Here is a 27,500-nt window from a genome sequence, read left to right as displayed (position 1 = left end):
ATAACACGTTTGTGCTTTTAAAGAAGTGGCAAATTCAGAGGATTTAACATAAACTGTGAGTTTCCTTTACTGAATGTTGGGTCCATTAACATTGCCATAGCCTGGTCCTGCTACAAATAATTTCCTGGGTTTTAGCTGACAAGACTCAACTATATGATGAGTTGATCACCATCAACTGTATGGTGGTGATAGGTTAATGCTGCCGGGCAAAGTCTTGCTGCTGGTTTTGGGGGAGGAATGAGACAGTCATAGTGGAAATTATGAACCTTTCTTCTCTATAGTCTGATCCAGAGCCTGTGTGTAAATTTTTAATTATTACAGCTCAAAGATATTTCTAAGACTTCACAAGATTTTTGCATGAGAAGTGCGAGTACAGTGTCTTTTGGGGCCAGTGAACTTTAATTATTTGGAAGGGCAGGGAAGGTTGTGGTCTTTTTCCAGCCTTTTCACTTAGGAGAGCACAAAGTGGTTTGAGTCACATGTCAGCTAACACTTTAGCCCACACTGTAATTTAAAAACCACCAACCCATATTTTACACTGATAAGTTTCTGAAAAGTATTGGGAAGATCAATAGGCCATGGTTTTAGTATTGTCATTGATCACTGCTACAGAATTGTGGTAGTTTTGAGAAGTTTTGCAGGTAGAAAATGTTCAGTTTGCTTAGAGATAAGGATCTAAGTACAGCTTGGTATTTCTATCAGTTGCCATTGCTGCCTAGGTTGAGGGTTAGTCAACATGTTTGAATTAGCCCTGGTTATTTGCTTTTGATACTGCTTCCTAAACCTTTTTTCTGTACCAATAGCTAGCCTAGGAACTCTTATAATAGAGGGGATTTATCTGCTATTTCTGCAGATATTTATGCTTGCTTGCTTCTGTTTGTCAAATTTTCATAAGATGACTGGGAAGAGAGGGAATGGAGAGTTTCTATTCTTCACTTGTACTGATAGGGGTGAGAATATCATAACGTATGTGTATTGATGTGAACATATTTACATTTCAGATTTTGATACCAACTCCAGAAAATGCACCTGATATCAGGGACATTGCCTTCAATCACTCTCTGCAGATTGATTTGGCTCTTATGCTTTAGCATTTGCAGCTTGGTCTTGCTTAATATGCTAGACAAGGTTTATGTCAGCCTAATTGGTTGCTGGCATTCCTGAATTTCACAACTACTGTATTCAGCTGTGTACTAGAAAAATATAATGGAATACTGTTTGTGGAGAGCAAGAGGCAATTATAACAATGTATATGTGCTTTCTGGCAGTTCAATAACATGTAAACTTTTAGTAACATATAAAGAATTTTGAGGAACAAATTGTATGGGTATATTGCCAGTTTAAACATATGTCGTGGTTTAAGCCCAGCCCATAACAAAGCACCACGAAGCCGCTCACTCACTCCTCCCCCCTGGCCCCGGTGGGATGAGGAAGAGAAAATATAAAGAAAAGCTCATGGGTCAAGACAAGGACAGGGAGAGATCACTCACCACTTATGGTCACGGGCAAAAGACAGGCTCAACTTGGGGAAAAACAAAATCAATTTAATTTACTACAAAACAAACCAAAACGAGGATAATGAGAAGTAAAACCAAACCTTAGCACCCCTCCCTCCTTCCCAGCTCAACTCCACTCCCGGTTTTCTCTACCTCCTCCCCCCCCCCCCCCCGGCAGTGCAGGGGAACAGGGAATGGGGGTTATGGTCAGTTCGCCACACATTGATTGTCTCTGCCGCTGGTTCCTCCTCAGGGGGAAGACTCCTCACTTTTCCCCTGCTCTGGCATGGGGTCCCTCCCATGGGAGACAGTCCTCCATGAACTTCTCCAAGGTGAGTCCTTCCCATGGGCTGCAGTCCTTCACAAACTTCTCTAGCATGGGTCCCTTCAACAGGGTGCAGTCCTTCAGGCACAGGCTGCTCCAGCATGGGCTTTCCCATGGAGTCAGGGACATCTTCAGGAGCCTCCACTCCCCTCCATGAGCTGCAGGGGGACAGCCTGCCGTCTCACCACAAGCTGCAGGGGCATCACCTCCCGTGCACCTCCTCCCCCTCCTTCTTCACTGACCTTGGTATCTGCATAGGTGTTTCTCTCACATTCCAATCTCCTCCCCCACTGTAGGTTCCCCTTCTTAAATATGTTCTCCCAGAGGCACTACCACCATCGCTGATTGGGTCGGCTTTGGTCAGGGGCAGGTCCGACTTGGAGCCGGGGAAGCTTCTAGCAGCTTCTCACAGGAGTCACCCCTGCAGCCCCTCCCCTGCTACCAAAAACCCCACCACACAAACCCAAAACAACATAGTATAAATTTTCTATTTAAACTGAGAATATTTGGAAGATCAACATAACTTTTATTTTTGTTAGTGGTTTTTTTATTCAATCCTGACTTTCTTGGCCAGGGGGCAGATAAAGTCTGGCACAGAGATGGAAGATTTATTGTGATTCTTTTGTTACAGCATGCTGGCTTACTGTGTTTGTGAGTGGATTCAGTATTTTCTATTCATTCATCAGCCTGCTTTGATCTCCTTTCACTTGTTATGGCAAAGATTAAACCTTTTTTAATTATTCGTTCTCTGTCAAAAGTAATAGAGCACAGGATCAGGTCATAGGACTTATATGATGTCTCTGTGACTAATAAAGTGTCACAGGCTGTGAATAATGCTTTTCTTCAAAATTTATAAAATCTGTTAACATGCAAAAGATTATTATAGTATTGTATAACGTATGTTTCTCTAAATTTACATTTTTCATATATCAGTTTTCTCTCGATTCTGGATTGACAGCTGGGCCAAGCCTCAGAAAAGTAGCAGAAGATTATACCAATGTAAGCTTGAAGAATCTTCCACTTCCCACAGTGCTGAAAAGTTTTTGTGTCCTTGCATCCCAGCATGCTGTTTGTAGAAGTGGCAGAAGTGGCACTGCTACAGGAAGAAAGTGGCTTCTGTTGCTACTTTGCTAACAGATCAGATAGCTAATTGAAACAGTTCTATGACAGAGTGTTCTTGCACCAAATTAAGTCACTAGAGGTTATTAAATGCAGAAAAATTAATTGAGAGGTGTATTGAGGACCTTGCACAAAGAAAACTTACACAAAAATGCTTGTCCAAGGAAATGAGGTACGGGAATGTCATGCTCGGTGAGTCTGCTTCAGCCCAGCTACCAGCAGAATTTGGGCACAGTCCTGAGGGCAGGATGTGTGCCTGCACAATGTTGTTTGGATGAGGGGAAATGGAGGAACGCGTGTGCACGGAGGGGAGGACATGGCTGTGATCCCTGCCTGCACATCTCCTGCTGGCAGTACCTTGGTGAGGAATCCAGACTGTCCCTGCAGTGCACACAGCTGGGGTGCCCAGGAGAATGATGATCAGGAAGCACAAATGTAAGGGTTTATTCAGACAAAATACAGGTCGAGGAAATAAAAACTAGCAAATGCTAGAGGAAAGGAACCAAGTGAAGCAAAGGGGGATGTTTGGTTTTGTTCTTTTTTTTTTAAAGTAAAAACCCCCTACTTAATCTTCTTTAGTGGTGGACTGAATCTTATGCTTTAGGCAAGAAGTGCAGAGGTTAGAAATGCGTATGTAATGTACTGTTGCCGATGAGGTAAACACCGCAGATGCGAAAGCAGTGCTGCCCAGGGGTGTCGACAGCTCTGCGAGTCCCCTCACGTGCTATGCTTTGCCTGAGTTTCAGTTAGTCTCTTCCTCTGCATGTTATATTAGAGTATACAGATTTGCTTTTACCTTCCATGACACTTCCCTGTAGCCTCTCTTTTTGCTTAATTTTAACTAGATGTGAATGTTTAGGCAGCCTTTGCAATAAAAGATATATTAACAATATACATGTTACTTTCGCTGTTAGGTGAGAGAATTTGGGATACCAGTTAAGGTTTTTCTTCCTTTCTGTCCCTCATCAGGCCCTAAGAGGCTTAGACTGTATAAAAACATTAACTTTGGAAAACTGTCAAATTGTGACTGAAATGGCTGAAACTTCTGTTTGAAATGATGGAGGAGAAAACTGGGGTGGATTTGGGAGGTTGGGAGATTTAGGAAAGGAGAAGATGCAAGGTAGAGACCCAGACAAGAGCAGATGCGTAAGGACCGTGCTGTGTTTTGCCCCTAAGCGGGTGCCCAGCAGCAGCAGCAGCATATACACAGACTGTTCCAGGACAATTGGCTTGTGCTTTTGGAGCTGCATGTGGCCCTTGGGCTCCTGGGGGGTGGCTCAGGGCGGGTGCTGAAGTGTGGACTCTGGGGGGTGGCTTGGGGGTAGCAGGCAGGTGAGACATGCTGGCATTGGAGGAGTGTATTTGTCTGATGGTGCTGTGGGAGGAGGTACGCACTGTGGCATGTGGATACGAGAATTACCAGGCTGTGCTCGTCCTGCAGAGCTGCTGGGGAACTGTGTTGGTGCACAGGCATGTGCCCTGATGAGCTTGGGGGGACTGAGGGTGGCCTGGTAGAGACACCTGTGGAGGCCACCGTGGGTGTGTGTGGGTGACAATTACTCTCTGATTGCCAGGGGAACAAAGACTAACCAGGGCAGAAGCATTAGTTGGTGCTGTACACACTGACATTCTAGGATTTGATATACTGCGTGGACGACTATGGAAACTCCTAGATGGAACAGTGTGGAGTTTTGCAGGACAGGAAACTGGATCAGGCATAGTGAGAGTGAGCTTGTTAGAGACATCCATATCCTTACCCCCCTCTAAGATCACCAATGTTTGGCAATACCTGTTGCCAGCAGCAGCACTTACAGGGATTGACTGGGTGGTAGCAGAATTGGAAGAAAGGGACATCATTAAAAGGACTCATTCGCCTTACAATTCACCGGTGTGGCCAGTAAAAAAGCTGACTGGGCAGTGGCATTTTACTGTGGATTACTGACAGTTAAATGCTAACACTGCACCTTTAACTGCCACAGTTCCAAACATTGCAGAGATAGTGACATTGATACAGGGAGCTGCTCACCCCTGGATGGATGCCTTAGATGTTAAAGATTATGTTTTTCATGATTCCTCTCCTTGAGCAAGATAAAGCACAGTTTGCTTTTCTGTGGAGGGGCATCCAGTACACTTTTAACAGGCTCCCACAAGGATATAAGCACTCCCCCACTATTGCTCACAATGCCTTGGCTAAAGTTTTAGCAGAAATTCCTGTTCCATCTGACAGCACAGTATATCAGTACGTTGATGACATTCTGATAGGAGGAACGAACCCGGACAGTGTGAAAGGCACCATGGAAAACATTAGGGATACACTGAACAAATTGGGATTGGAAATTCCAGACTCAAAGTGTCAGAGACCAGCACAAGGGGTCAAATTGCTGGGAGTCTGGTGGATTAAAGGAGTATGACGGTCTGACAAATTATAGTCAATGTCTCAAACATTCGTTAAAGAACTTTGGTGGAGAAAACGGCCTCTGTAAAAACACTGGAGTTTTGTGAACAGGACAATGTGGCCGGAGGAGAGGGCCCCACGGAGGGTGGGACCGCGCTTCTCCAAAGCCACAATTCCTTATCTTAAGTGACCAGAAGGAGCACAGCATATGCGCCTGGAGGAGGAGGCCCCACGGAGGATGGGACTGTGCTTCTATCTTAAGCGGTCATGCCAGCAGGAAAAGAGAGGCAACTCCACAATGAACCCCCCCCCCCCCAAAAACTACCCGACCCATTCCAGAGAACCCTGGGAATGGGAACTGCACATGTCGAGACCATCAACTAACACACTATAAAAGAAGGGAGAATGAGTTCTCAGTGCGCGCCCTCCGGAACTGGATTTCTATGCTGGCTGGACCAACACTAGACCCAGGACTGGTGAAACCCTTTTCTGCTCTCTTTCTTTCCTTCTCTCTCTCTCTTTCTCTCTCTCCCTCTTTTCCTTCTCTCTTTTCCACAGTCCCTACACCTCATCCTTTTAAACATAAACCGTTGACCAAGTCTGAGACTAGGAGTGGATCTAGCCGCCCCTGGGCTCCTCTTTGAGAAGGAGTCCAGAAAGCAAGGGGGTCTGCTCTGAACCTCGTGACTCAACGGGAGGGCTCTCCTTCTGCTACAGTTCCATGTTCCTTTTTCCATTTCTTTTTCTACACCTCCCTTCTCTTTTCAAACAGCGGCTTAATGACATGTTGCAATGTTCACATTGATAAGTTCACTTGTACTTGGGCAAGGTTAGCTAGGTTGAATAAATGTTGATTGTTGTTTGAACTCCCCTGGTGTCGTTTCACCTTAATTCTGACAAAGGAAATCCACGAACCTGAGTCGTTCCAACTTTGGGATGCGACAAGGAGCCACCTCTATTCCCCAGGACACCCTAGAAAAAATAGAACAGGGACAAAACCCATCTAGTGTAAAAGAGTTACAGCAAGTTTTGGGAGCCTTAGGATATTGGTGCAAACATATTCCTGGCTTTTCCATTATTGCCCATCCCTTATACAGTTTGCTCAGAAAGGGAAAATCATGGGAATGGACTGAACAACATACAAATGCATTAGAATTGTTAGTAAAGGAACTGAGGCTATTCCAGCAGCTTGGTCCCATGCACCTGACCAACCCTATCCATGTAGAATGGGGATTTAGTGAACACGGTTCTCATTGCAACCTATGGCAAAGGGGGCCAGAAGGACCGGAAAGACTCCTGAAATTTAGCTCCCACTCTTTCAATGATATGGAGATGAGATATTCGGATCTTGAGAAGGGTTTGCTGTCCCTAGTGAGGGCGGTGAAACAGGCAGAACAACTAAGGAGAGAACAGAGCATGATCATTTGGGGACCTCTCCGCCTCCTGGATGTAGTCTGTAAAGGTACAGTGTCACCGGCTGGCATTGCCCAAAACCCCATGGTTCGTAAGTGGTACGCCTATCTAGAAGGCATTAATGAAATCATGCCAATCACCAAGGGTAATATTAAAATATCTAAATTGCAAAAGGACATAGATGGTACCTTGTTATCCCAAGCTACACCAAACAAACCATCTCCAATTCAGGAAGTGCCTCCTCTAATGGAGGACAGCGATCTCACAGGGGTATGGTTTACTGATGCATCATCTCATAGGGAGAACAGTGAGTGGAAATACAAAGCTGTAGCAGTGGAAGTGGCGACGGAAGAAAGATTGACCGAGACCGGTGAAGAGAGTGCACAGGTGGGGAAACTTAGAGCAGTCCTGTTAGCCACACAATATGGTGCTAGCTACATCTATGCTGACTCATATGCTGTTTTCAAGGGAGCCACTGAATGGATAGGCCACTGGGCAGTCAATGACTGGCAGGTGAACAGGGTCCCAGTTTGGCAAGCCGATAGTTGGAAGCAACTACTGGAAATAGGGGAGCAGAGGATGCTACAGATTGGTTGGGTAAAAGGACATGATCATTCTAACTCAATCACTGCCAAGTTTAACCAACAGGTAGACAGCCTCACACGGCTGCGACAGATTGATTTCATAAATGATGACCAAGAATGGGAGCGCTTACTCGAATGGTTACATGTAAAGCATGGCCACACCGGACAAGCCGATTTATATTGGGAAGGCATAGCCCGAGGATGGCCTGTATCAATTAAGCTGTGTGAACAAGTAGTGACTGCCTATTCGCAATGTTGTTTATGACTTAACAAGGATCATCTGAGTAAGGCGCCTCCCCTGCATATTTGAGACAAGAAAACCTTGTGGCACTCCTGGCAGATAGATTATATCGGTCCATTGTGACCACTGGGGGGAAAAGATATGTCCTGGTGAGAGTAGGAGTTATATCTGGTCTTACCATGGCTACTGATTTTACATCGGCTACTGGGGAAAACACAGTAAGAGATCTTAAAAGATGGTTTAGCACACTTCCCCTCCCTGAGGAAATTCAAAGTGACAATGGCTCACATTTTACAGCTGCAGTGGTACAGGACTGGGCCAAGGAGGAAGGGATTCTATGGGTGTTTCATACTCCCTACTATCCTCAGGCTAATGGTGTTGTTGAACGTACTAATGGGCTGGTTAAGTGTCAAAGACCCATGAATCTGGGTGGCATTTTGTCCTGGTTTAACCCCAGCCAGCAACTAAGCACCACGCAGCCGCTCACTCACTCCCCCCCACCCAGTGGAATGGGGGAGAAAATCAGGAAAAAGAAGCAAAACTCGTGGGTTGAGATAAGAACGGTTTAATAGAACAGAAAAGAAGAAACTAATAATGATAATGATAACACTAATAAAATGACAGCAGCAATAATGAAAGGATTGGAATGTACAAATGATGCGCAAGGCAATTGCTCACCACCCGCCGACCGACACCCAGCTAGTCCCCGAGCGGCGATTCCCTACCCCCACTTCCCAGTTCCTATACTAGATGTGACGTCACATGGTATGGAATACCCCGTTGGCCAGTTTGGGTCAGCTGCCCTGGCTGTGTCCCCTCCCAACTCCTTGTGCCCCTCCAGCTTTCTCGCTGGCTGGGCATGAGAAGCTGAAAAATCCTTGACTATAGTCTAAACACTACTGAGCAACAACTGAAAACATCAGCGTTATCAACATTCTTCGCATACTGAACTCAAAACATAGAACTGTACCAGCTACTAGGAAGACAGTTAACTCTATCCCAGCGGAAACCAGGACACTATCAACCCCTTATTCTATACCATTGACGTCATGCTCAGTTCCCATACCTTTAGTTACATTAGTTACATCCTGATCAATCATCATCACCTTTCCATCCCTTTGAGACATATGAACAATGATATATATATATGTATACACACACAGAGATATCATTCCTTTAGTTTAAGGGTTATGTTCATAAAACATTTGTTGAGTTCATTTAGTTTCCGACTCTGGGCTCCATCTGTCATACCAGTCTGTCTGGGCAGGAGGCATGGTGCAAAGTCCTCTCAGTTGGTAGAGCAGAATTGGGCTTCTGTGCAGTGTGACGAGCAGGTGACATTTGACGCAGCAGGAGGATGGTGTGCACCATTGGATTGTTGCATGCTGGAGTCAGTTCTGGTTCCATCACTACTGCGCTTTGCTCAGTTTTATCGCAGTTCTTTCTTGCTTGATCCAAGTGATTCTTACTGTAGTACTATGGATATAGCATATAAGAATAATAGTAATGATAACATACAGTAGCAGGGTTTATATGGCAACTAATATCATACAGTTTAATTCTGGCTATTCTCATCTAAAATCAAATCCCCGTGAGGCACACATTGGACTTCCCCATCTTTTCGCATCACCCACCAAGTGCACCCAGGCCCTTGAGCAAAAGCAATCCCACGAATGGGTTTGCCTTTGCCTGAGGCAGGAGTAACCCAGACTGTCTTCCCTAACATATTTTTCATGTGCACTACAGGGACTTTATCCCCTTCTACAGTATGTAAAAATTCTGACTGGGCAGGGCTACTCCGATTGGCAGATCCTCTGGTGTTGACTAACCAGGTGGCTTTTGCTAAATGTATATCCCAATGTTTGAAAGTTCCACCCCCCATTGCTCTCAATGTAGTCTTTAACAGTCCATTGTATCGTTCCATTTTCCCAGAGGCTGGTGCATGATAGGGGATAGGATACACCCACTCAATGCCATGCTCTTTGGCCCAGGTGTCTATGAGGTTGTTTCAGAAATGAGTCTAGTTTCTCTAGTCGGGCAGCAACATCTTGCCATAATTCAGCAGTCCAGATGGGTTTACCTCTGCGCTGCCAGTTGCTCTGCTTCCATTGCTGTAACCACCCCCACAGGGCATTTGCCACCATCCATGAGTCAGTATAGAGATAGAGCACTGGCCACTTCTCTCTTTCAGCAATATCTAATGCTAGCTGGATGGCTTTCACCTCTGCAAACTGACTCAATTCACCTTCTCCTTCAGCAGTTTCTGCAACTAGTCGTGTAGGACTCCATACAGCAGCCTTCCACCTCCGATGTTTTCCCACGATGCGACAGGACCCATCAGTGAACAGGGCATATTGCCTCTCATTTTCTGGCAGTTTATTATACAGCGGGGCCTCTTCAGCCCGTGCCACCCCCTCCTCTGGCAACATTCCAAAGTCTTTGTCTTCTGGCCAGTCCGTGATCACTTCTAAAATTCCTGGGCGACTGGGGTTTCCTATGCGAGCCCGTTGTGTGATCAGTGCAATCCACTTACTCCACGTGGCATCAGTCGCGTGATGTGTAGAGGAAACTTTCCCTTTGAACATCCAGCCCAGCACTGGCAGTCGGGGTGCTAAGAGGAGCTGTGTCTCAGTACCAACCACTTCTGAAGCGGCTCGAACTCCTTCATATGCTGCCAATATCTCTTTTTCAGTTGGAGTATAGCGAGCCTCGGATCCTCGATATCCCCGACTCCAAAACCCCAGGGGTCGGCCTCGGGTCTCTCCAGGTGCTTTCTGCCAAAGGCTCCAGGTAGGGCCATTCTCCCCAGCTGTAGTGTAGAGCACATTTTTAACATCTGGTCCTGTCCGGACTGGCCCAAGGGCTACTGCATGAACAATCTCCCGCTTAATTTGTTCAAAGGCTTGTCGTTGCTCAGGCCCCCATTTAAAATCATTCTTCTTCCGGGTAACTTGGTAGAGAGGACTTACAATTTGACTGTAATTTGGAATATGCATTCTCCAAAAGCCCACAACACCTAAGAAAGCCTGTGTGTCCTTTTTATTAGTCGGTGAGGACATAGCTGCTATTTTGTTGATCACGTCCGCAGGGATCTGACGACGCCCGTCTTGCCATTTTACTCCTAAGAATTGGATCTCCTGCGCAGGTCCCTTGACCTTACTTTCTTTTATGGCAAAGCCAGCCTTCAAAAGGATTTGGATTATTTTCTTCCCTTTCTCAAAAACTTCTTCTGCCGTGCTGCCCCATATGATGATGTCATCAATATATTGCAGGTGCTCTGGAGCTTCACCTTTTTCTAGTGCAGTCTGGATCAGTCCATGGCAAATAGTGGGGCTGTGTTTCCACCCCTGGGGCAGTCGATTCCAGGTGTACTGGACACCCCTCCAAGTGAAAGCAAACTGTGGCCTGCACTCCGCTGCCAAAGGAATGGAGAAAAATGCATTAGCAATGTCAATTGTGGCATACCACTTAGCTGTCTTTGATTCCAGTTCATATTGAAGCTCTAACATATCTGGCACAGCAGCGCTCAGCGGTGGCGTGACTTCATTCAGCCCACGATAATCTACTGTTAGTCTCCACTCCCCATTAGATTTCCGCACGGGCCATATGGGACTATTAAAGGGTGAGTGAGTCTTGCTGATCACTCCTTGACTCTCCAATTGGCAAATCAGCTTATGGATGGGGATCAGGGAGTCTCGGTTGGTGCGATATTGCCGCCGGTGCACCGTCGTGGTAGCAATTGGCACCTGTTGTTCTTCAACCTTCAGCAACCCCACAACCGAAGGGTCTTGGGAGAGACCAGGCAGGGTAGACAGCTGTTCAATCTCCTCCGTCTCCAAGGCAGCTATACCAAAGGCCCAACGGTACCCTTTTGGGTCCTTGAAATACCCCCTTCTGAGGTAATCTATACCAAGGATGCACGGGGCCTCTGGGCCAGTTGCAATGGGGTGTTTATGCCACTCATTCCCGGTTAGACTCATTTTGGCTTCCAATACGGTTAGCTCTTGGGATCCCCCTGTCACACCAGAGATACAGATGGGTTCTGCCCCTTTATAACTTGATGGCATTAGGGTACATTGTGCACCAGTGTCTACTAGAGCCTTATATTCCTGTGGGTCTGACGTGCCAGGCCATCGAATCCACACTGTCCAGTAGACTCGGTTGTCCCTCTCCTCCACCTGGCTGGAGGCAGGGCCCCTCTAATCCTGGTTAGAATATCTGTTACCCACTTTTTGCACATGTGAATCAGAAGTCCCTTCAAGAGGATCAGAAATGAGATCGGCCCATCTACTGCGCCCGGGGGACTGCTCACGGGAAACTGGAGCAGCAGTTTTCCAAGAAGAATCTTCTTTTCTGGTTGCTTTTTCTCGCAACTCCCGTACCCGTGCATCCAAGACTGAGGTAGGTTTTCCATCCCACTTCCTCATGTCCTCTCCATGGTCACGCAGGTAAAACCACAGGTTAGCCCGTCGTGTGTACTTTCTCTCTCCTCTCTCTTGGGCAGAGGAACGCTTACTCCCAATAACTGCAATGCGGGCCTGTACAGGTGAGGAGGAGGACATATCTACTTTGAATTGCTGGAACTCTCGGGACAATTCCTCTACAGCTGAGACACAGGCCCGTAGGGAGGAAGAGAGACTTCCTTCATATTGCCGGAGTTGGACAGCCAATTCATCCACCGTTTGTCCATAGCCTTCTTTCCAGGACATTACTGCCAATGAGTTGGCATAGGTTGGTGGTGCACTTCGTAGAAACTTCCGCCACATCGGTTGTGTGCATTGGACTTCATCTGGATCTGTGGGTGACTGCGCATTTTCTGGATCATTATAAATCACCTCCAGCACGGCTAATTCCCTCAGGTACTGGATACCTCTCTCCATGGTGGTCCACTTGCCTTGGTGACATGTAACTTCATCCTTGAAGGGGTATCTTTCCTTTACACCTAACAGAAGTCGCCTCCAGAGGCTGAGGACTTGTGTTTTTCTCCCAATCGCCTTGTCGATACCCCCTTCTCTAGACAGAGATCCCAACTGCTTGGCTTCCTTACCCTCTAATTCCACACTACTAGCCCCATTATCCCAGCATCGGAGCAGCCAGGTAACAATGTGCTCACCTGGGTGGCGGCTAAAATCTTTTCGCATGTCACGCAACTCACTCAGGGATAGAGATCGGGTAATTATTTCAGGTTCTGCCTCTTCCTCCTGTTCTCGCGATGACCCTGGTTCATCTTCATCTCTCACTGAGCGAACTGATTTCTTTGTGTGTTTCTTTTTCTGTACAGGGGCGACTGATGCTGGCACAGGTTGGTTCTCTGGTTTAGCGGCAGTATCTGTCACCGGGGTAGGGTTAGCCACAGTACCTGTTGTCGTGGTAGGGGCAGCCACGGTGCTTGTCGTCGGGGTAGGGGCAGCCACGGTGTCTGTTGTCAGGGTTTGGGTAGCCACGGTGCATGTTGTCTTGTTTTCCATCTTTTCCCCCTTTTCCCCCTGGGGGTGCTGCATAGTATCAAGCAGGGTTTGGTAGATACCGGCCAGGGCCCAGCACAGTGTAGCGAGTTGTGTGTCTCTGGGATAGCCACAGCATTTTCCTTTCAAAAATTCTATCACTTCATGAGGGTTCTGCAGTTGTTCGGGAGTGAACTTCCAAGTCACTGGAGGTGAGAAGTTCTCTAGATACCTGCCCACATCCTCCCACATGCCGTGCCACCCATAAATATCCAGCTTTGGGACAGATCTCTGGGTGGTACTCTTAAAGAGCCTCTTTGTAGCCCTAGACAAGACCTGAAACATAGTCAGGAGGCATAGCACTAACAGCACACAGGCTTGCGCATCCCAAGGATATTCAAAATTCTCGAAAACTGTTGTAATTAGTTGGAAAGAGAAAAGGGAGGGGAACGGATGGGGGGAAGTATCCCCCCCTAACTTCCCCATGGGTTGGGTGTAATTACCAATAAAATCCGACAGAAGGTGCCCAAAGTCTGGAAATGATATCACTGCCTCATACAGATAACAGCTTAACCTCATGACCAGTGATGTAACCATTTCACAAGTCGTCATTGCCCAGTACAGCAAAATAATACTCCCAATCACTCTCCCAGAGGTGAGAAACTTAACTACAGGCAATACATAGAGCATATAAGAACTTACAAAACGCCACCATGTAAACAGCTGAATCAACATTGTGACTAACATCTATTTATCTAGTATAAGAAATGCGTATGACAAATTTGTTTCAACACGCTCTGGCCAGATCTGTCGTTATCTCAACCCTTCGTGCCCCACGTTGGGCGCCAAAAAGGACTGGCGTGGTTTCAGCCCAGCCGGTAACAAAGGACCACGCGGCCGCTCGCTCACTCCTCCCGCCCCCCTCTGGTGGGATGGGGGGAAGACGGAGGAGAGAAAAAAAAAAACAAAACAAACCTGGAACCTCGAGGGTTGAGATAAAGGCAGTTTACTGGAACAACACAAAGAAATTGCAACAACAACAACGGTACTAATGAAAAAGTATACAAAAAAAAAGAGTGATGCACAGTGCAACTGCTCACCACCCGGGACCCGACGCTCTGCCACTTCCCCCACCGAAAAGAAGAGCACACCCCCCTGGCCCGCTCCCCCTTTATATACTGAGCATGATGTCACATGGTATGGAATAGCTCCTTGGCCAGTTCAGGTCAGCTGCCCCGGCTATGCCCCCCACCTCCCAGGTTCCTGTAAAAAAAATTAACTCTATCCCAGCTGAACCCAGGACATTCCCCAAAACTGGATCTCCTGTGCAGGTCCCCTGACCTTACTTTCTTTTATGGCAAAACCGGCTTTCAGAAGGATTTGAATTATTTTCTTCCCTTTCTCAAAGACTTCTTGTGCCATGTTGCCCCATATGATGATGTCATCAATGTATTGCAGGTGTTCCGGAGCTTCACCTTTTTCCAGTGCAGTCTGGATTAGTCCATGGCAAATGGTGGGGCTGTGTTTCCACCCCTGGGGCAATCGATTCCAAGTGTACTGGACACCCCTCTGAGTAAAGGCAAATTGTGGACGACACTCTGCTGCCAGAGGGATTGAGAAAAACGCATTAGCAATGTCAATTGTGGCATACCACTTGGCTGCCTTTGACTCTAGGTCGTGTTGAAGTTCTAGCATATCTGGAACGGCAGCACTCAGAGGTGGCGTAACTTCATTCAGGCCGCGATAGTCAACTGTTAGTCTCCACTCCCCATTAGACTTCCGCACTGGCCATATGGGACTATTAAAGGGTGAGCGAGTTTTGCTGATCACTCCTTGGCTCTCCAGTTGGCGAATCAACTTGTGGATGGGAATCAGAGAGTCTCGGTTGGTGCGATACTGCCGCCGGTGCACCGTTGTGGTAGCAATTGGCACTTGTTGTTCTTCAACCTTGAGCAACCCCACAATCGAAGGGTCTTGAGAGAGACCAGGCAGGGTAGACAGCTGTTCAGTGCCCTCCGTCTCCAAGGCAGCTATACCGAAAGCCCATCGATACCCCTTCGGGTCCTTAAAATACCCCCTCCTGAGATAGTCTATGCCAAGGATACACGGAGCCTCTGGACCAGTCACGATGGGGTGTTTCTGCCATTCATTCCCAGTTAGGCTTACTTCAGCCTCCAGTACAGTTAACTCTTGGGATCCCCCTGTCACACCAGAAATACAAATGGGTTCTGCCCCTTTATAACTTGATGGCATTAGAGTGCACTGTGCGCCGGTGTCTACTAGAGCCTTATACTCCTGTGGGTCTGACGTGCCAGGCCATCGAATCCACACAGTCCAATAGACCCAGTTATCTCTTTCCTCCACCTGGCTGGAGGCAGGGCGCCTCTAATTCTGGTTAGAGTATCCAGTATTCACTTCTCGTAAAATTGGCTTAGAAGTCCCTTCAAGAGGATCACAAGTAAGATCAGCCCTTCTACTCTGTTTGGAAACTGGAGCGGCATTTTTCCTGGTAGAATCCCCTTTTGTGGTGGTTTTTCCTCGCAGCTCGCGTACCCGTGCATTTAGGACCGAGGTAGGTTTTCCATCCCATTTTCTCATGTCCTCTCCCTGATCACATAGGTAAAACCACAGGGCACCTCGTGGTGTGTACCTTCTATATTCTCTCTCTTGGGCAGAGGAACGCTCACTCCTAATAGCTGAGACATTGGTCCTTACAAGTGTGGAGTAGGACATATCCTCTTTGATTTGCTGGAAATCCTCGGACAGCTTCTCCACAGCCGCAGTGCAGGCTTGTAGGGAGGAGGAGAGATTTTCTTTGTATTGACGGAGTTGGCGAGCCACTTCATCCACTGTTGGTGCCTCTTCGTCTTTCCAGGCCATTATTGCCAGTGAGTTGGCATAGGACGATGGTGCGCTCCGTACAAACTTCCGCCACATGGGTCGTGTGCATTGGACTTCGTCTGGATCTTTGGGTAATTGTGGGTTGTCTGGGTCATGATGAATCGTCTCTAGCACAGCTAATTCCCTCAGATATTGGATACCTCTTTCCATGGTGGTCCACTTGCTTGATTGACATATAACATCTTCCTTAAAGGGGTACCTTTCCTTCACACTTGACAGGAGTCACCTCCAGAGGCTGATGGCTTGTGTCCCTTTTCCAATTGCCTTGTCAATGCCACCTTCCCTGGCAAGCGATCCCAGCTGCTTGGCTTCCCTACCTTCTAATTCCAGGCTTTTAGCTCCATTGTCCCACCATCGGAGGAGCCAGGTGATAATATGCTCACCTATACGGTGGCCAAAATCTTTTCGCAAATCCCGCAGCTCACTCAAGGATAGGGACCGGGTTATTACCTCTGGTTCTGCCTCTTCCTCCTGTTCCCGTGATGACCCTGGTTCGCCTTCATCCTTCGCTAAGCGAACTGATTTTTTTGTATATTTCTTTTTCTGTATGGGGGCAACTGATACTGGTGCAGGTTGGTCCGCTGGTTCAGTTGCAGTATCGCTCGCCGGGTTTTGGATAACCGCAGTGTCTGTCACCAAGGTTTGAGTTGCAGCAGTGCTTGTCGCCGGGGCTGGAGGGACCGCAGTGCCCGTTGCCGAGGTTTGGGTAGCCACAGTTCTCGTCGCCGGGGCTGGAGGGGTCGTGGTGCCTGTCACCAAGTTCTGGGTGTCCGCAATGCTCGTCGCCAAGGCTGGAGGGGGCGCAGCGCCCATTGCCAGGGTTTGGGTGACCGCAGTGCTCATCGTTTTGTTGTTAGGTCCAGAGACCTTCTCTTCCCCTTGAGGGAACTAAGTGGCGTCGAACAGGGCTCGATAGGCATGGGCCAGGCCCCAGCACATTGCAGTGATTTGTATCTCTCTGGAGCTGCCGGGGTGACAGCATACCTTTTCCAAATATTTTACTAGTTCTTCTGGATCCTGCACTTGTTCAGGGGTGAATTTCCAAAACATTGGAGGTGTCCAATTTTCTAGGTACTTGCCCATACTACCCCACACACCCTGCCACTCATAATTATCCAGCCTCGGGGCAGATCTCTGGGTGATCTTCTTAAATAGTTGTTTAACCTTAAACGAGAGCTGAACCACATTCAGAAGCATGCTAATTCCTAGCAGTAGGGCTAGGACCGTGCTGGTCCCAACATCCCAAGAGTACTCAAATTTTTCAAAATTCTCAAACACCATTGTAACTGGACTGAAGGAGAAAGGAGAGGGGAAGAAAGGTACCCCACCCATAGACTGGTTTTCCATGGAGGAAAGGTAAATGGTATAATTATTAATAGTTTCCCACAGATGGCTCCCGCAGTATAAAGGTGACAATGCTGAGTGCAAATACCGGATTAATCCCACAGCCGATGACTTTATCATACCATAAACCAGTGTTATACAATACATCAAAGCGAAAACCTTAATCCACCTCCCACGGATGATAAGCAGCAGAAGAAGGACTGCATACAGCAAGCGAGGTGATACATAACAGAACTTTAAAAACCAGAGCAACAACTCTAAGAACACGTAAATCAACATAATGACCAGCGACTATTAGACCAATATAATGAATGCTTATAACAAATTTGTTTTAACAAGCTCTGCTCAGGTTTGTCGTTATCTCAACCCTTCGTGCCCCACGTTGGGCGCCAAAATGGACTGTCGTGGTTTAACCCCAGCCAGCAACTAAGCACCACGCAGCCGCTCACTCCCTCCCTCCACCCCCATCTAGTGGGATGGGGGAGAAAATTGGGAAAAAGAAGCAAAACCTGTGGGTTGAGATAAGAACGGTTTAATAGAACAGAAAAGAAGAAACTAATAATGATAATGATAACACTAATAAAATGACAGCAGTAGTAATAAAAGGATTGGAATGTACAAATGATGCACAGGGCAATTGCTCACCACCCGCCGACCAACACCCAGCCAGTCCCTGAGCGGCGATTCCCTGCCCCCACTTCCCTGTTCCTATACTAAATGGGACGTCACATGGTATGGAATACCCTGTTGGCCAGTTTGGGTCAGGTGCCCTGGCTGTGCCCTGTGCCAACTTCTTGTGCCCCTCCAGCTTTCTCACTGGCTGGGCATGAGAAGCTGAAAAATCCTTGACATCAGATTAAACACTACTGAGCAACAACTGAAAACATCAGTGTTATCAAGGTTCTTTGCATACTGAACTCAAAACCTAGCACTGTACCAGCTACTAGGAAGACAGTTAACTCTATCCCAGCTGAAACCAGGACACATTTACGATTGTACAATGGCATCTACCAACTAAATAATAGATGGAGCGGAGATGGCTGCCCTAAAATGAAAGCCTTTTGTGTATCTGCTAACACCATTGTTCCAAAAGTCCACATCAAGTCAGGAGACTATCCTACAGGGTTTTACACCGGATAGCCTGTACTAGTAAAGATGCCTCAGATTGGAACAGTACCAATGGTACTAACTACACCCAAAAATCCCTATGCGTGGGAAGCCAAAGATTGCTCAGGAAAGGTACACTGGATTAGCACTCGATGGATCTCATCTTCTTTCCAACCTTGCCAGTTGAATACAACTGAGCATATTTTCTTCCGTTTTTTGTGTTCACAGGAATCCTGAATTAACTGCATGTGTATGTGGAGACCCAGGGTTTAGACCATACCAGGGGAGAAAATACACATTAGCTACCGCGTAATTAATCGGTCTACCTACCATAGACCAACTGAAATTAAGATAATTTATGCTGATTCCTCCAAACCAGATAACAACAGTAATGACTGTTATAAAATAAGGGGACCAAATTTAGATTGCTGGCATAATTTTACCTTCACCAAACCTATAATCACATACTGTATTTGGGGTTATAGGGGCACTGGATTGCTGTTTGAATTTATTATTGACACACAAAATGTATAGAATACATGTACAATGGGGTGGCCATGGATCAATGCTCACGCTAATTATAATGAATCCACACCAAGTTTATCTGTGGTGGTGTTCCAAAACAATTTTACCTTTTCCAAGCAAAAATGGGTCATAAAAGATGAAGACAGAGATTAACAAATGCTGTCACTGATGGAGAAAAGCAGAGATACCATCTCAATAGGATGCCAAATTGAAAACAGTACTGTATATGCAACAGCCTCGTGAATTACCATAGAATATGCTGGAAGTAACTCCAACACAACTTTGATCACATACATGCCTGTCCTTATAGACATGAATGTTGGTATACTTTTACCCTATTTTGCTCAGTGCTCATAACGTGTTTCTGGGCCAATTTTGAGACCAATTCCAGCATGACATTCCAATTTGAAATTGAACAGCCATTTGTACCAACTAGGCCTCCTACTGAACTAACTCCTTACATCCTCAACACAGGCCCTTATGTAATTAGAAACATGGGTCAACAACAAGTTCCCCTCAGCCCTAGTTAGTCTCTATAAAAGGGTAGAGCTAGCGCTACACATTAATATCTCAGCAATTAAACCAAACTGTTCCACCTTTTTGGGAAATGCTCACACCAGCTGTTTGGCATGGTTACCTGGATGATCTGTGAAGCAATCTCAACGCATGCCATGAGACGCCACTGGGTTATTTGGAACAGGATTAGGAATAGTCAACAGCATAGATGCTGAGAGCCTAATGAACAAAATAACTGCTTCTACAGATGACCTAAACCTCTGTTTCCCACTCAGATGCAATGGAGTAAGGGGTTGCTTGTTCGTGCTATGGCTCATTGATGGAGGGTGTTAGAGGAGCAGTTGCATTGGACTCATGTTCTTTAGAAACCCCAATTCTTGGTACTCTTAGGGCAAAGCACTGATGTGAAATCAATGTGACATGCACTTTTGTGTCAGTGCATGGCTGCTCTGCTCTTCCAATTGCTCCTCGTTACCACGTGTAGGAAATACGATAAAGTATGACAGATGACATTAAAAAAATGCAGTGCACTACATATTTGAGAAGGAAAATCCTTATTCCTACTGAAAGTTTACTGGTTTTATTGTACTTTACGGGGGCTTGCTGGCTTTGGATCTTTCACTGGAGAAGTCATAGCAATGGCACCTTAATTCCAGTTTAATAGTCTGTGTTAGCAATTGTTTTTAAAATGATGATTTGTATTAAATTGCAGGCAATTTAATTTTAGTTGAATTATCAACTGATTGAATGTCCATAAGAAATGGATATCAGAATACAATTTCAGGGGGCTTCCCTCCTATGTTGGGACAATTAATGCTGAATCAGCCTAGAAGGGAGACAAAAAAGCTGTCCTCGTTTCAGCTGAGATAGAGTTCATTGTCTTCCTAGTAGCTGGTACAGTGCTATGTTTTGAGTTCAGTATGTGAAGAATGTTGATAACACTGATGTTTTCAGTTGTTGCTCAGTAGCGTTTAGTCTAAAGTCAAGGATTTTTCAGCTTCTCAAGCCCAGCCAGCGAGAAAGCTGGAGGGGCACAAGGAGTTGGCACAGGACACAGCCAGGGCACCTGACCCAAAGTGGCCAACGGGGTATTCCATACCATGTGACATCACATCTAGTATAGAAACTGGGGGGAGTGAGGGCGGGGGGATCGCCGCTCGGGGACTAACTGGGCGTCCATTGGCAGGTGGTGAGCAATTGCACTGCGCATCATTTGTATATTCCAATCCTTTTATTATTACTGTTGTCATTTTATTAATGTTATCATTATCATTATTAGTTTCTTCTTTTCTGTTCTATTAAACCGTTCTTATCTCAACCCACGAGTTTTACTTCTTTTTCCCGATTTTCTCCCCCATCCCACTGGGTGGGGGGGGAGTGAATGAGCGGCTGCGTGGTGCTTAGTTGCTGGCTGGGGTTAAACCATGACACAAGCCTTTGCGGAGTGCACCTCAGGAAACATTACCAGCCATGGAAGATTCTCAGAAAAGAGAGTCTAAGTGGTGTGGCTTTCACATGGTATTTTATTTACTTACCACTCAGTTTTTTATTCATTGAGTTTTTCACTTGTACACCGACTGTCCCGTTAGAGCCTCCACTAGTGGATCAAATTTGAGCCAGTTTACAGTATGTGGCCAGGAATCATCTTCTATTTATCACTTTTTTTTAAACCCTCTTCTTCCTGCCTCTATCTGCATTTCTCATTGTAGGGATTAAAATAACTTCTGGAAAATTTTTCCATCTGTTAATTGATCATTTGTGTTTCCTTTCTAGGCCGGATTCACCAAGCTATGCTAACATCCCTAAATGAAGATAGTGAAAGCGTAACTGTTGAATGGATTGAAAATGGAGTTGTTAAAGGCAAAGAGGTAAACCTAATTATTTTAGAACTTCTCTCTTTTAAAAAATGTGTAATCTACATGAATATTACTTTGGAATTTGCACTGGAAACAAAGAGAAAATATAAATCTTAATTTACTTGATGATTCTTTGGTTTCAGGCTGTTTTGAATGGCAGTTATTGGGCAAATGCTGGTTTCTGTTGTATTAAATTTGACTTCCTGAGCTCTGTGTCATAGCTTTTAAATAGTGCTTTTCATCTTTTGATTTTGAACCAGATTACAAAGGCTGACCTTGTTACTCCTTTTTACAAGTAGAAAAATCAAATTTTTGAGAGGGAGAATGACTTGCAGTTCAGACAGGAAACCAGTGGGAGCTGGATTAGAAATCTTTTTGTGTTCGTATTATTGAGGGATTGAACTGCTAGCTTGTTTGTTTATTTATTTATTTTAGGCAATAATTTTTCAGCCTTGCTTTCCTTAAGAAACTGTGTCTGTGTGTGTCCCAGTTATGCTTTGCTATCCCCTCTTCCTGTAAATTTTGGACTATGTTAGCCAGTTTTAGCTGAGATTTGGAGAAGCACCTCAGAAATCATTACACTTCACCAGTCTTGTGAAAACACAGGAAAAAGGAAAAAAAAGTTGTGAGGATGTCCTGGTGATCTCATCAGCTGAGCTCATCCCTCTGGACACACAGAATCTGTACAGTAGTGAGGTCTTTGAAAGGTCCAGCCAGAGGAAATGACAGTCTATAGAGACCAAAGCTATTTAAGATTTTTAGGAAACCAAGTTTCAATAGATCTGAAGCCAGCTACTTTTAAGATCCTGTCCCACCCCCCTAACATTTTACAGCATTTTTGAATGATGAACACTTACAAGGAAAAAAAAATAGCATGATAAATTTAACATGGTTTCAACTGCACTTTTATTTTTTGGGTGGTTGTAATTTGTATGTTTCTTTTGCACTGTCTGGGAAATTTCAAATAATTGAGTTCTCTTTCTTTTTATGTTACAGAATGTCTTTCATATTCTGCAGTAATTGTCAAATTACCACAGTAATACTAGCTACTTCTGTTTTAATTTAATCACTTTACAACATTATGAATATCTATTGGTCATTTTTAATTAATCCCTTTTCTGAAGGGTGTGTTTTCAACTAATATGAAGACCAAAGCTTACACTGTTTTTAGTGAACATAAAATAAGATCATTCAGGTTACAGAATTAACAAATTGTGGGGTAAAAACTCTAAATATATTTATTATTTATTCTTATACATAACAGAAGAAATGGAAAGGGTGAATATTGTTCTAAGGCTCATAAATGTGTTTTATATTGTTTTACACAGGTTGACTTGGAGGGCATATTTTCACTTAACCCAGATCTTGCACCTGATGAAGATATTGAACCTAGTCCAGAGACACCACCACCACCTATTCCAGCAGCCAAAGTAAACAAAATCGTGAAGGTTGGTAATACCTATGCAACATGTTCATATTAAACTTACAGTACTCCTATACATGTTGTTATGCTTGAATTTTTAAATCTAACTTTTGTGTCTGTGGAGCTATTTGATAACCATGTTCCTTTTTTTTTTCCTATGGTGAATAGGGGTTTCTAAAAATTTTCTAAGAACAGGTTTGGCAGGGAGTGAGTTGGGGACTAATATTTATATAACTAAGTATATCTCAAGGAAAAATATAGAAAAGGTTTTGGAGGTTGTTTTGAAACAGTACGTATAGTTCAAGCAGTCTTCACCCTAGACTCTTCAGGGAAGGATTTGGCAGCAATCACCTCTCTGTATTGCTGATGTCATGTTATTTTTATTCACTGGAAAGAAGCAGAGGTGGGGCTGCAGTTTATGTTTTCAATAATAAGGTGATCAAATAACAGAGATTTCTTTCTTTATAGAGTCGACAAACCATGGCACCTATTAAGAATGACACTTCTGCCAGAGATAACAGAGGTAAATATTATCTCTTTCCATTTCAAGGAAGTAAAAAAATATGGGAATATTTTAATTTCCTGCTCATCTAGCATTCCTTAATAATTCTGCATTTCTAATTTGGTATGTATGCATATGACATGCAAAAGACATGGTACATCATTCCTAGAATTACTCCTGTGTATATTTAGGAATGCATACTGTATGAATAGTATTTATATGCAAGTTTAAGCAATATAGCATTAGGAAAGTTAAGCTGAATGAACTGAAGGTACAAAAATTTGAAGTTAATTAATTATGCTACATTAAATCATGTGTGAACTTTTCCAGGTTAAAGCATCCTCAATTTGCTTCAACTTAATTGAGTGTTTCAATACACATTAAGTAGTGCACTTAAAATTCTTATGTTTTCAGTTTTTTAGCTTAGTTTTCTAACAGTCTGTGTGTAAACATTCATTTAAAGAGTACTTAAACCCTACGGGTTATTTCTTACTCTATGGTTAATAGCAAAAAATCTACAAAAATGCTGAAATATCACAGGAGGATAGGTGAAAAGTGTGTATTGGATGAATACAGAAGTAATGCATCTAATAACATGAGAAAGAATAGTTATTGCTTATTGTTTTCATTTTATCTCCTGCATTAAAGTTAACTTGTACTGATGATGGTGATGATTCTTCTTCCAAACATTAATCTACTGTCATTAATTCAGACTAGATTCCATTCCATCTGTTAAACTTGAAAAACAAGTGGGCTTGCATATCTTTGCAAGCATTCAGACTCTTCTGGTGGACAATTGGGATCACTTTCTCCCTTCTGCCATTTGCCTCTGGGGGTGTTGAATTGGAAATCTCATGAGGAGGGGATAATTTTTTTCAAACTAATATGATTTAAATTTGAGACATCTTATTGATGGTCTCTCCTCACTTCCATACACATTGTCATTTGTAGTAAATGATCTGTTTGGTATGGAATAACCCTGTAGCTTGTATTTTAATAGGTCCTGTGCATCTGTCGTGGTTTAACCCCAGCCAGCAACTAAGCACCACGCAGCCGCTCATTCACTCCCCCCCCACCCAGTGGAATGGGGGAGAAAATCAGGAAAAGAAGTAAAACTCCTGGGTTGAGATAAGAACGGTTTAATAGGACAGAAAAGAAGAAACTAATAATGATAATGATAACACTAATAAAATGACAGCAGTAGTAATAAAAGGATTGGAATGTACAAATGATGCGCAGGGCAATTGCTCACCACCCGCCGATCGACACCCAGTTAGTCCCCAAGTGGTGATTCCCCCCATGCCCACTCCCCCCAGTTCCTAAACTAGATGTGATGTCACATGGTATGGAATACCCCACTGGCCACTTTGGGTCAGCTGCCCTGGCTGTGTCCTGTGCCAACTTCTTGTGCCCCTCCAGCTTTCTCGCTGGCTGGGCATGAGAAGCTGAGAAATCCTTGACATTAGTCTAAACGCTACTTAGCAACAACTGAAAACATCAGTGTTATCAACATTCTTCACATACTGAACTCAAAACATAGCACTGTACCAGCTACTAGGAAGACAGCTAACTACATCCCAGCTGAAACCAGGACAGCATCTTACTATTCATAGTCAGCCTAAGTGTTCTTTGTTGGCCTTGTAATTAAACTTTTCTCATCACACTGTCTTGTGTAGTTAATTCATGCTATAAACTAGATCTCCTATCATATTTGGAATGATCTGGGGATTTGTCTTGTCTATCCCATTTGATACCTGTTTCCATAGTTGTCTCCATGTTGCATAGTGTGCTGGCCTTCATTTGGAATATCATCCGTAGGCTACTAATCAAAGTTGTTACCTTCACTTTTGTACTCTTCTGGCAGACCTCATTAGGAACATGTACAGGAAACTGGCCAGCTGAAGCAGAGCTGCTTGAAGCAACTCTTTGAAAAACAACTTAAAACATTCAGGTCTACCAAAGAGGCTTGCATGCACACCACTCCCACTGCATTCACTGGGAACAGACACCACTCTGCATCTTCAGAAATTGGCATCCTTATCACATATCGAATCAATAAGTTTAGGTAGACATATTGATTGTATCCATATCCCTTTCAGTATAGTGTCAAAAAGGTTTGTTTCTTCCACTCATAGATTGAGCTGCATTTTGCTGCCTTTCATTTGTATCTCTCTACTCATCCACGGATTGTAGGTTCAGTGGGGTGGGACCATTTTGTAACCTCTAGAGAATGTGAAACAGTGGGTCCTTTTTTCTTACTGGGTTTTTGGGTATAATTACAATATAAATAAAATTTCAACACTTTAAACTTCAAAACTGCATATCTCCAAGTACATACTTCATTCTATGCACATAATAAGTTCTACTAATTCTGTAGTGGAGCATTTAAAAATATGCACATGCAGCATTGGTACTTAATAATTATGTTGTGTTGGTATGTAACACTAGGATAAAAAAAGCTGCATACTGAATGTCTTTATTAATAGACTTTCTACATGTATGGCTCCTCCCCGCCCCCAATAAATTATTGTGTCTTGAAAGGGGCTTTGTTTTATTTTGCCATAATAAAGTATTTCAGAATCAGATAGAAACGTTACTCTTCCGTATCTAGATGAGCTTTGTGCTTTTCTTTTGCAGTGGTTGGTTCTGCACGCGCGCGGCCTACTCAGCTTCCTGAACAGTCTTCCTCCTCACAACAGAATGGTAGTGTTTCAGATATATCTCCAGTTCAAGCTTCAAAAAAGGAATTTGGACCCCTTTTTATGTAAATGGTTTATCAAGGATTCATTCATTCTGGGCATTACATGTACATTCTCTTGGATTATGTTGTTGTCCATAAATGACAAATGGTCTATATGTGCAGTTGCCTGTAGGCTTCCTCAAGAAGCTTTTTCAGAGTACTGTGGCTAAACAAATGTTCACTTTTGTCATAGTTGTTCTAGTATTTGGAATTTGTTTTTCCTTTATCTTTTTTTAACCATGACGGTGGTTTTTTTTAAATTTGCCTGGGCTTTCTTTTAATTCAAACCAAAAGATCACATGTATCCAAATATCATCACATGTCCAAATATTTTTTGAGGGTCATTGTCCTTATATTTTCGATTGTGTAATTATTGTCCCATTCCCATGATTTTTTCTAATTCATTTATTCTATAAATTTTAGAAATTAAATTGCAATAATTATTCTGTACTAATACTGATTTGCTTGAAAAGATAGTTGATATAAATAAATGCATTCTAATTATTCATAAATTAGTAGAATTGAAATGTTATAGTGTAAATACTAAATTCATGCAACACAAAATATTTTAAAATTATATCATTTTCTTTAAGCATGTAGAAAATCTAATTGTGTAAAAGAGGTTGAAAAATTGCAAGAGAAACGTGAAAAAAGAAGGTTACAGCAGCAGGAACTTAGAGAAAAAAGAGCTCAGGTTAGTATTTTTAGCTCAGATGGAAAACATGTCAGGAAGAGAAGATGTTTGCAAAATTATTGTGCTTTTTTTCAGTCTTCAATAATTTTTATGAACTGTAATAATCTTGAAATTAAATGTTTTCATCATGTATACAATTTTGATAAATATTTTGGTGCATGGTTGCATTGCTCTGATAACTATTTCTTTAGACAGTTTTCCCCCTCTTTTTCTCCCTACAGAAGTAATTGCTTACAATTGCTTATCTTTCTGTGTGTTATTTAAAAATCAAGTACTGATGATAGCTATTTCTTAGGGAAAATATATCCATGAAAATAATCAAAACTTTGGCTTTTAAATAGGGCTGTTATTCTACAGGAGGTATTACAACATTATGATAAATTGTTCTTTATGATCTTTGATGTTTCATAGGAGACCTATTTGAGGCTCAAGTTTGAACAGTGATATTTTCTTTTCCTTTATACCTGTCTATGCATTTATAATTTAGCTTTGCATCATGTAAACAGCTTGGCAGCAAGTTGTTAGAAACTTATGTGAAAGAAATAAAGTTGTTAATCCTTTGAGAAAAATCTCTTAATATTAAATGACTTTCTGTCACAATAGTGTAAAAGCTTTAGCAAAACTAGTAGCGTAATCTTGTTGGCAGGCCTGTGTGTATGTGTTAGTCTCTCTAAAGAGATACTACCAATCTGCTACTGACATGAGAAGTGCCACCACCAAGTAAATAATTTAGGCAATTTACTTCACAGTTTGATGATGTTTCTAAGTTGACCTAAAATCACTTATGTTGAATTCATGTTTTCTAATTTCCATCCACTTAAACAAATGCAAAACAGTACTATGGCTTTATGTGTGAGGAGCAAATAATTTTTGAT

At 43.7% G+C, this 27,500-nt stretch overlaps 1 protein-coding gene and 1 long non-coding RNA gene across 5 annotated transcripts in view; one reads left to right on the top strand and one right to left on the bottom strand.

The window, feature by feature from the left end:
* The window catches only part of LOC138683551 (uncharacterized), a 312,573-nt gene that overhangs the window by 179,622 nt on the left and 105,451 nt on the right, over positions 1 to 27,500 (bottom strand). The window lies entirely within an intron of this gene.
* Positions 1 to 27,500, top strand: part of LOC138683280 (kinesin-like protein KIF2A) — an 87,513-nt gene that overhangs the window by 11,064 nt on the left and 48,949 nt on the right. For 2 of the 4 annotated variants that reach the window (XM_069774876.1, XM_069774877.1), the window contains exons 2-7: positions 1,750 to 1,828; positions 21,184 to 21,278; positions 22,595 to 22,714; positions 23,158 to 23,212; positions 25,829 to 25,894; positions 26,525 to 26,625. In XM_069774876.1, coding sequence (XP_069630977.1) covers positions 1,750 to 1,828; positions 21,184 to 21,278; positions 22,595 to 22,714; positions 23,158 to 23,212; positions 25,829 to 25,894; positions 26,525 to 26,625 — 516 coding nt within the window. The remainder of the gene's footprint in view (positions 1 to 1,749; positions 1,829 to 21,183; positions 21,279 to 22,594; positions 22,715 to 23,157; positions 23,213 to 25,828; positions 25,895 to 26,524; positions 26,626 to 27,500) is intronic. The other 2 variants (XM_069774875.1, XM_069774878.1) reach the window with 1 other exon arrangement.

The sequence above is a fragment of the Haliaeetus albicilla genome, chromosome W (assembly GCF_947461875.1).
Source record: "Haliaeetus albicilla chromosome W, bHalAlb1.1, whole genome shotgun sequence".
Taxonomy (NCBI): domain Eukaryota; kingdom Metazoa; phylum Chordata; class Aves; order Accipitriformes; family Accipitridae; genus Haliaeetus; species Haliaeetus albicilla.
The sequence above is the reverse complement of the archived record's forward strand: the minus strand, read 5'-3'. Positions and strand labels throughout refer to the sequence as shown.